The 10,766-nt window shown below is 42.5% G+C and overlaps 1 protein-coding gene across 1 annotated transcript in view; it reads left to right on the top strand.

Moving 5' to 3' along the window:
* HTT (huntingtin) overlaps positions 1-7,625 on the top strand; it is a 119,149-nt gene extending 111,524 nt beyond the window's left edge. Inside the window, 3 exon segments of the mRNA XM_028743942.2 lie at positions 292-454; positions 2,184-2,344; positions 5,815-7,625. Of these exon segments, the coding sequence (XP_028599775.2) occupies positions 292-454; positions 2,184-2,344; positions 5,815-6,028 (538 nt within the window). The 3' untranslated portion in view covers positions 6,029-7,625.
* The last annotated feature ends 3,141 nt before the right edge of the window (positions 7,626-10,766 follow it).

Raw genomic sequence — 10,766 nt, forward strand, 5'->3', positions numbered from 1 at the left:
TTCTGTTGCTAAAAGTGCTGACTGAGAAGCTCATTTGCTCCAGATGAGCAGCCTGAGAGTTCCAAAATAGCTGTGATGGCTCATTAAAAAGAAGTTGTGTTATGAACCCTTCAGCTTAAGAGGTCTTATAGGAGCTCACCCTGATTGCACTAAAAAATTTATCAGCACTGGATGGAGCAGGGAAGCCCTTTCTATTGTGGTCACTGACTGGGATGAATATATCTTGTTACATGAAGCTGGATAATTGAGAAATATGATAGTTGCTTGTTGTTACGTGTGTTTGTTTTTTAGGGTTAGAAAAGGATTTCCCTTTGAAGCCAGAGTCGTAACTCGGATTCTCCCTCAGTTTCTTGACGACTTTTTCCCTCCACAAGATGTGATGAATAAAGTCATAGGAGAATTTCTTTCTAACCAGCAGCCATATCCACAATTTATGGCAACTGTAGTATATAAGGTAAGATCCCCCCCCCCCCACACACACACATGTCTCCCCCTGACCTCTTTTGTTTGCTCACTTCTAACGCTTTGTTGGTTTTCCTCTTTTCCCTTTTGCTCAGACATTTTCACTAGCTCACTAGCTGTGACTACTAGGGTGAAACAAAAAAAAATGTCTGCAAAGTATGTGGCAAATTATTCAAAGCAAGCAAGCAAGCAAGCAATGACAGTCTCTAACCCTCTTTTGCTCCTAAAAAGCATTTGGTAATCTTATATGGGGGGGAGGCACAAATAAGACCCTGTTTAAGTAATAGTTCTTAAATGTCTTCGATACTGATTCTAATTTAATGTTCAAATCAAATTGAGTAGCCCATCATGTTCTGTACTGCTTTATTTTTTGTGTTTTTATATTGCTGTACACCACCCTGATATTTTATGAGAGGGTAGTATATATATACTTTTATAAACAAATAAAATCATGTAAGAAAGGTACAAAATTGTATTTTAGAGTCAACAGCAGTCTTAACTCCACACAAACGGTATTTGAGATCTGTAGTGGTGTTTCCTATGGGGTCTCAGACCCCTAATAGCACATTCATGCATCTCTTCCACAGCTCAGAATCCTTTCTATGTATGAAAAGAATGGAATAATTAAAGCAAGGGTGGCAAATTAGCCATAGAGGTGTAGCTGTGCTGATTGCTGGCCACACTCACTTTGCTGATAGAAGTTGGAATCCATGCAGTCTTTCATTCTCCCCTCTCGCCCCTAACACATATATTTACCGTATTTTTCGCTCTATAAGATGCACTTTTTCCCTCCTAAAAAGTAAGGGGAAATGTGTGTGCATCTTATGGAGCGAATGCAGGCTGCGCAGCTATCTCAGAAGCCAGAACAGCAAGAGGGATCACTGCTTTCACTGCTCAGCGATCCCGCTTGCTGTTCTGGCTTCTGAGATTCAGAATATTTTTTTCCTTGTTTTGCTCCTCCAAAAACTAGGTGCGTCTTGTGGTCTGGTGTGTCTTTTGGAGCGAAAAATACGGTACATTGGGATTGTCCTGTTAGTGAGATTTTTTTTTTAAAATAGTCATTGTGGGGAAAGTGTTGAAATACCGAAAACAAATTATTTATTTACTGCAAGAGTACATGACATATGATGTGGCACTGTTTAGGGGAAAATAGGTTTATATTGATTTTAATACAACATTAGAAAGATTAATCATGGCTAAAGAAACAAGTTACCGTACTGCTCATGTGTCAATCCCCCCCCCACACACACACTTAATCAGGGTTTGGGTCGTCAGCAGAGAGTGAGGCCACATTGCTGACCTGGCTTCCCAGTGCTGTGCATCACTGGAGGCGCAACAGGGCCCTGAATTGTTCACCTCCATGACTAGCAAAAGAAGAAGAAATCAAGCAGATTTTTTAAGCATACACAACCATGTAGTTGTGGAGCTTGTGAAGGCTTTTTATTTTCCCGAGCCTTCTAGATTTGTTAGCTTTAAGTCTGTTTTGTGCTAGTATTCTGTCTGCTAATTAATGTACTTGTTCCTTATGTAGTTTGTTTTATAATTTGTGGATTATTAATCTGAAAATTGACATTGAATCGAATAACAGGATTAACAGCATAAACACAAAGCCAGCCCTGCAGTTATATATAACTGGGCATGGTATATCTTTGTGTTTGTTGCAGAAGAATCTTTATAAACATTTTCTTTCGCATATGATCTATCTGTTTTAACTCTTGCAGGTATTTCAAACATTGCATACCACTGGCCAGTCCTCCATGGTCCGTGACTGGGTGATGCTGTCACTTTCCAACTTCACGCAGAGAACACCAGTCGCCATGGCAATGTGGAGCCTGTCTTGCTTTTTTGTCAGTGCTTCCACCAGCCAGTGGATTTCAGCAATGTATCCTAAACAGATTGTTTTTCTATAGGCCTCATTTTAAAGCCTAAAGAAAGATTTCCGTTTTCCAGTGGTGCTGGGATGGGGCAGTCTTCACTTTGGAAAAGTACTTCCTCTTGATGGCAGGCAGGGTGAGCTTTCAAAGAATCACAGAGTTGTACAGCTGGAAGGGACCTCAAGGGTCATCTAGTCCAGCCCCCCTGCAATGCAGGAATATTTTTGCCCAACATGGGACTCGTAGCCCATGACCCTGAGATTAAGAGTCTCATGCCCTACTGACTGAACACCAGCGGGAGTGGGGGTTTGCCCTGGTTTCCAGAATAGTGAGCCATTAGCAGTTAAAAGGATTTGTGCAGAACTCATCTCCAGCTCGTAAATTCTCTTTTTTTATCTCCATGTTCTGATCTGTCCTTTCCATAAGAAGTTGCACTTACCGTATTTTTTGCTCTATAAGACGCACTTCCCCCTCCTAAAAAGTAAGGGGGAATGTGTGTGCGTCTTATGGAGCGAATGCAGGCGGGAGGCTCTGCTCAGCACTCCCTTTAAAGAGTGTGCGGAGCGTGTGTGCGGCTCTTGGGGGCTTTTCCCCGAAGAGGGAGAAGAGCTGCCTTTCTCCCTCCTTGGGAAAAGCCCCCAAGAGCCGCACACACGCTCCGCGCGCTCTTTAAAGGGAGTGCTGCTCTTGGAGGAGCCTTAGCCGCGCGTAGCCTCTCCCAGGCAGGGAATGAAGGCTCCCCTTACCCGGGAGAGGCTGCTCACGGCTAAAGAAGAAGCCAGGACAGTGAGCGGGATCCATCCCGCTGGCTGTCTTGGCTTATGCCATAGCCGCGCGCAGCCTCTCCTGGCCGGAGAGGCTTCGTGCAGCTAAAGCAGCCAGGAGAGCGAGTGGGATCCCGCTGGCTGTTCTAGCTTCTGGCTTAGCCACAGGATGAAGTCTCCACAGGGGAGCGGGGAGCCTCCCCTAAAAACTAGGTGCGTCCAATCGTCTGGTGCGTCTAATAGAGCGAAAAATATGGTAACTTAAATCAACCACCGCTTTCAGTGCAGGACTCTGATGTTTGACTTCTGGATGCTCTGCAGTGTTCACAAAGCCCACGTCCACACTATATATTTAAAGCTCATTTAAAGCACATGGCTTCCCCCAAAGAATCCTGGTAGCTGTAGTTTAATACTTACAAAGCTACAACTCTCAGGACCCTTAGCAAACTACGGTGCCCAGGATTCTTTGGGGAAAGCCATGTGCTTTGGATGTATAGTGTGGATGTGACCGAAGTTATTTACCACCCCACCCCAAATCTAGATGAAACCCCCATCAGTTTCCCTGGTCTCCATCAGGGATTCAGTGATGTCTCATCCACAATATTTTGTCTCTGGAGCCACAGATTCTGTCAGAAGAGCAGCAAGTGATCATTTGGAATCTGATGGGTGAAAAACTCAGTGCCAAAAGCTCCCATTGCCTTTTTAAAAGGTTTTTCTTGCATTTATCAGCAGGATGCAGTGGTAAAATCAATACCAAAAAAAAAATGATGGCTATGACTGAATGTCGCAGTAAGTCATGGTCTATTGTGGCAGGACTTACCATAGCCTATAAGCTTCTCTCAGTTTCACGCCGCCTTCTCCGCTGGTATGGCTGCAAGGAAGAGTGCAGAAGGTTTCGCTTCCACACAGCTTGTGTGGTTCGCACATGACAAACGGTGTGGCAAAGTATGGCTGAAGTTCACTATGGTTTCTTTGTAACAAGCCAACTTCAAATGGCCTCTTATAAAGGTGACTTGCTTCAACAAGCCATAGCTGTGATTCACCACAGTTTAAGGCATGGCTGGGGGAAGCAGCTTCCAGACCAGATACAACTTGCTGCTCGCTTTCACCTGCCTGTGGCACATGCTCCCTCTCCCCACTTGACCTTTGCCGCAATAAATGGTGGATAGGGGAGGAAGTGTTGGATGCCTTTGGAAGCATGGAGCTTACAGCCAGACTTATCCACACGGTCAAATCTGTCCTGGAGGCCTGGGCAGCTTTTCGCCCGAGGACAGGAGCTTTTGAAAGTGCAGGCTTAGCTGACACGCTTTCAAAGCTTCCCAAGGGAAGAGCCGTCAGAATTTGTGCTGGTCTCAGTATCCTCAAAGCAAGAAACCACACAGTACTTCACCAAACTTGATTTTAGCCAACAGATACGTTTTATCAGCATGTTGAATAACATTTAACACTGTCATACTGAGGCTTGATTCTGTTCCATCAGTTCTGCGGAATTTTAATACAGAATACTTAGGCAGGATATCTTTATCCACACAGTCTACTGGGTGAATTTTATTTTATTTTATTTTTTTGGCCATACATGTTTCTGTAAAAGAAAGCTGCTGTATGAAGCAGTTGAGATATGAACCAAAATAGGAGATTTCCTGAAAGCCATAATAATAATAATAATAATAATAATAATAATAATAATAATAATTTATTATTTGTACCCCATCCATCTGCCTGGGTCTCCCCAGCCACTCTGGGCGGCTTCCAACAAAGATTAAAAATACATTAAAATGTCACACATTAAAAACTTCCCTGAACAGGGCTGCCTTCAGATGTCTTCTAAATGTCAGGTAGCTGTTTATCTCTTTGACATCTGGGGGGAGGGCATTCCACAGGGCGGGCGCCACTACCGAGAAGGCCCTCTGCCTGGTTCCCTGTAGCTTTGCTTCTCGCAGTGAGGGAACCACCAGAAGGCCCTTGGCGCTGGACCTCAGCGACCGGGCAGAATGATGGAGGTGGAGACGCTCCTTCAGGTATACTGGGCAAAGGCCGTTTAGGGCTTTAAAGGTCAACACCAACACATTGAATTGTGCTCGGAAACGTACTGGGAGCCAATGTAGATCTTTCAAGACCGGTGTTATGTGGTCTCAGCGGCTGCTCCCAGTCCCCAGTCTAGCTGCCTCATTCTGGATTAGCTGTAGTTTTCGGGTCACCTTCAAAGGTAGCCCCACATATAGCGCATTGCAGTAGTCCAAGTAGGAGATAACTAGAGCATGCACCACTCTGGCGAGACAGTCTGCGGGCAGGTAGGGTCTCAGCCTGCGTACCAGATGGAGCTGGTAGACAGCTGCCCTGGAAATGACTCCCAGGCTGCACACCTGGTCCTTCAGGGGCACAGTTACCCCATTCAGGACCAGGGAGTCCTCCACACCTGCCCGCCCTCTGTCCCCCAAGAACAGTACTTCTGTCTTGTCAGGATTCAACCTCAATCCATTAGCCGCCTTCCATCCTCCAACCGCCTCCAGGCACTCACACAGGACCATCACCGCCTTCACTGGTTCTGATTTGAAAGAGAGGTAGAGCTGGGTATCATCTGCATTTAGGTTTCTTTATGCTGATTTGCAGAGTAAAGTTTACTTTTGAATCCTTTTTCCAATGGGGAGTGATGTGGTTAAAACTCAGAATGCTTTATATGATGCTTTTGGTTATATCCTTGACTGTTTTGAAAGTCTTCCACATATTATCAGCAGAATGGGAAAATCAGAGCAAGTGGACATTAACCTCTTCTGCTTGGTGGCCATAGACTTTTACAGACATCAGATAGATGAAGAATTGGATCGCAGAGCCTTTCAGTCTGTATTTGAGGTGGTGGCATCGCCAGGTAACCCCTATCAGCGCCTTCTAACTTGTTTGCAAAATGTCCACAAGATAGCAGCATGCTGAATCGGGGACAGTGGTGGTATGAAGAAATGGAATATTGAAACCTGATGGGTTGATTGACATATGAGGACAATCGAACATTTACAAATGTTCAGGTTCTGTCTTGGGTTTCGGTTTTGTAAGTTTATATTTTTCCATCTTCCTTTGCATAAAGCTGAACTACAAAAACGGCATTAAATTGGACATGGTACTTACCAGGGTCGTGCTAAAAGAATGTCTGGTCACATTTGCTGCAAAGTTTGGGATAAACTTTAGCATTACTGTGTAAGATAACGGACAAGTACTGAACGCCAAGCAACTTGTTAACGTCAACATAAGTCACCTTATTGTTGCTAATAGTGAACCTGATTAATAACATCCTTTCCCACAAGGCAAGCTACAGGCATTTTAAAACCAAAATGCTTTAGGGGTTGTTTTTTTTGTAGTTGTATGTATTCATTTGTGGCATAATACTGACCAGAGGCTTTTGTTCCTTAATATGTCTTGTAAAAAGAAAAAAGAAAGAAAAAGTTTATACCCAGCATGTAATACTGTGTTTGGATGCTCTCTGACTTATTGTCGTGTTCTGGGGGGAGGGAGAAGAGTAGACATACATAACCATACTTCCTTTTTTACCTCAGGATTTAAAAGTTCAAATGATATATTGGTTAAAAAAAAAACTTCTATAAATATTTCTGTATCATGTATAGGATGTAAAGATGTAAAATGGTGCAGCACGGGAAAAGCACTTGCAGTTTGAAATTAATAATAGCCACTCTAGCTGAGTATCTTGACACCATCCCTCAGTTTCCTATTAGATGTTCTTACAAACAAACACAGACATATATATATATTTGAAAATCACTTTGATGTACAAGTCATCTTGAAAGCCCTATATTATGTCTCTTGTATGTCACTATTTGAAAAACTGGAATATATATATATTAGTTTAAATTGGTTATAAATATCATTAATTTTCTGCAGATGCTTTTGGTTTACTTTGAACCAGTGAATGGGGGAAATAAATTAGCCACTCCTTCTTTAGAGCAAAATATTTTTAGGAAAGCAAATTTTTTTCCTGGTAAGCAGCAAATCATCAGACGTTTTTAGATAAGTCTTTCGATTGAAAAAAAAAATGCAGTCCATGTACTCTGTATGCAGATTAAGAACGAGGTCTAACTATGATTTCTCTGGAGCTGGCTCAAATATTTGATAAATATGCAAGCATTATTCTATGGCTCAGCACTTTGCCGGTACAGATGTATAGCATAAATAGTAATTCATCTTAAAATTCCCCATAAATAGTATTTCTAGGGAAAGAACATTGACTTCACATATGGAAATACAGGGTGGGGAAAGTTCAATATTTTGATTTTCTATTATGCTGTATTTTTATTCATCTCAACATTTTCACCAACAAAACAATAGTTTTATCAGGAGGAATGTGGACTGTGCTTTTGTGTATATAATATATGTAAAATTATACATGTGACTGCATTTGATGTATACATGTGTATATTTGTATTTATTAAACTGATGGATTTAAACTGTTTCCTGTTCTTAAACATCTTAAAGCATTAACTGCATCTGAACATAATTTGATTAAAAAGCAATTTATCCACATGTTGTTTTTTCTTGTTTTCATTTTGGCAAAAACAGTTAACAATAGAAAGACTTCTCCCCCCAGCAGAGTTGATTCTAGTGAGTACTTCTGTTAGGCTACTGTTTTAGAAAAAAATTCTACACATTTATAATTGCCAATACAGAGTTTAATGGCCCATATTCTGTAAAATATTACTGTGTGTGTGTCTGAAAATATATGTTGATAAGATGTGGGCACAATATATTTTGCAAGTAGCAGTGATAGGAGTGCCATATGCATAACTTTGTTTTGCGTGGTGATGGTGAGACTGTTCATTCAAGTACAGAAGAATGCACTCAAGATGCTTCTATAAGCTATGAAGTATTTAATTCACCTGCTCTAGATGGATACATAAACAATGTCTGTTTAAAGACCATGTGATGATAACTTTGCCTCCTCCCTACTTATGAAATTCTCCAGATGAGATTCAGATTCTCTGCAGAAGCTTTCTTGCAAATTACGGTAAATCTAACCATAGTCTCAGAAATAGACAGTAGCAAGCATGCTGGAGTCCCCCTCCTTGACATATATTTTGTCTTGAAATGCAGCTGTGGGTGCAGGAATCCTGGGGGATAATAAGAAAGCATAAAGTTCAGAGACCAGTGGAAGCAGCATCAGCAAGCCTCTTGCCTATACTTTCACACCTCTTGCTTACAGAAGAAAATGAGAGATACACACAGGGCTTTTTTTCAGCTGGAATTCAACAGAATTCACTGGTGCCTCTCACGTGGGCACCATTGCTATTAAAAGAGAACAAGGGTGAGTTTCAGCACCTCTTTTTTTTTTTTTTTTTAGAAAAATAGCACAGGATGTACATGAGATATTTCCTGATGACCCATAGAATTGAGATTCCATGAAACTTGATGTAAAATACCCTTCTCATTCTTTATCTTGTTTTTGAAAATTGTAAATTGCTCAGTACTTGTTAATGTTAAAAGATCATTTTTAAACATTGCCACCCTTCCCCCTGGGCGGGGGGCTGGCATTGCAACCTAGCAGCCCTCTCAAGCTAGTTCACCATACCTTGATAACCTCTACTACTGCAGAAACTCTGGATCCATTTCTCTTCAACCCAGATTTTGATTAAAAACCTCCCACCTAATTATCACTTGCAGAATAGGTCCACTAAAGGCATGGGAACTGCTGGTTTCCTGCTTGCTGGAAAAAGAGGAGAGTGGGAGTGATGACACCGTTTGCCAGATTTCCAGGGTAATCATTGGGCTCTTTTTGGCATCTCTTGATATTACATAGCTGTCAACTTTCCCCTTTTCTTGCAAGGAATCCTATTTGGAATAAGGGAATTTCCCTTAAAAAAGGGGGAAAGTTGACAGCTATGCTTCATAAGCTATGGAACCTGTCCAAATGCCTTAGCCCTCCACAAGGCTTGGGGAGCGCTACTGCCCATCTCACCACAAAAAACAATTCAACAAGATGGCCTGGACCTAAGTCAGTTTGATTCCTTTGCTGGCACTTGGAAGGTACATGATTTTGTGCCTGAGCTGCTCTGCATTCCACTTTGCAAGGCCGCCTTCTGATAGCGCCACTCTCTTGCAGTGATGGCCAAACTTGCCCCTCCAGCTGTTTTGGGACTACAGTTCCCACTATCCCTGACCACTGGTCCTGTTAGCTAGGGATGATGGGAGTTGTAGTCCAGAAACAGCTGGAGGGCCAAGTTTGCCGATGCCTGCTCTAAGCAATTATGAATGATTTACACCATTTGCACACAATATCTGTATCGTGTCTTCAGTTGCTATTTGTGGCTTGGGTCACTTCCTCTTCTGATCACGTGTTTTGAGATCTTTGCCATGGAGTCACTTGATTTATTAATATACAGTAATAACACTATGCTACATTTCTGTTTTGAGGTTAAGCCACTCTCGCCCAGTTCATGCCTCAGTAAACCATGGTTAAATGTGAACTCATCTCTCTTGTTTGTCTCCTTCCCGCTAATCACGGACTTAACAGCCAAGCCAGGGATCATGGTTTATTGTGCTCCCCAAAAAACGCAATCTGTAAAACAACAATTATTTGCTATAGTTCGTGGTCTGTTGGGGTGAAATATACTCGGAGTCCAGTAGTGATTTCATGCTCTTTATTGCAGCTTGTAAAACAGTGGTTGAATTGCCCCCCCAAACCTCAGGCTTTTATATACAGTGGTGCCTCGGGTTACATACGCTTCAGGTTACATACGCTTCAGGTTACAGACTCCGCTAACCCAAAAATAGTGCTTCAGGTTAAGAACAGACCTCCAGAACAAATTAAGTTCTTAACCCGAGGTACCACTGTACATTATTTACACAATGAGTCCCATCTGATTGGCTGATTCTGCTTCCTTCCTGGAGCCTGATTGGGCTTTTCCTGCAGGCCAATCAGTTGTCGCATTCTACGATCCTACCAGCCTGATAGGCTTCTTCCTGGAGCCTGATTGGTCTTCTGCAAGCCAATCAGTTGTTGCATTCTAGGATCCTACTTGCCTATTGTTCTAGGATCCAAGGTTAGTACATAACATGGGGTGAAGGATTAAGTACTGTATCGGCTCAGTCACTACAGCCTCGTCTTCCCTCACAAAGGGGTGGGGAGTCAAGGGCAACACAAGAATTATTGGGAGGTCCCATCCCTAACACCGACTCATTACTCTCTTTCCATGCAGAGCCCAGACATGTGAGCCAGGCAGGGTCTGATGCTCATTGGGGCCAGAAGATCCAGGGGGCTGCAGCCTCATTGCCACTGGGAAGAGATAAATTGCAGTATAAATAAACTGTAGAGCCCATATTGTATATCTACAGTAGACACCTGTATCCAAAGATTATCACATACGTTGGAGCCAATCTGCAGCAGAACAAGCAACATTTTGATCAGTGAGTTGCTGCTCCACCCTTCCCCAGAATGGGGTGTTGGGTCTGTAGTTAAACCAGAACAGAGGGAGAGAGAGAGATTTGTGCCTTCCTATGTGATTTATTGAGTTTGACTGAGTTTACATATATGTCACTTTTCCACAACGAGCTTTGCCCAAAGCAGCTTACAGCACACACTCAAAAACATCCAAATACAGAGCACTGGAAATACAAATATGCAAAATACAGGCCATGCCAGTAAATTCAAAAATGATGAAAATAAACA

This window comes from Podarcis muralis, chromosome 9, assembly GCF_964188315.1.
Source record: "Podarcis muralis chromosome 9, rPodMur119.hap1.1, whole genome shotgun sequence".
NCBI classification, from domain to species: domain Eukaryota; kingdom Metazoa; phylum Chordata; class Lepidosauria; order Squamata; family Lacertidae; genus Podarcis; species Podarcis muralis.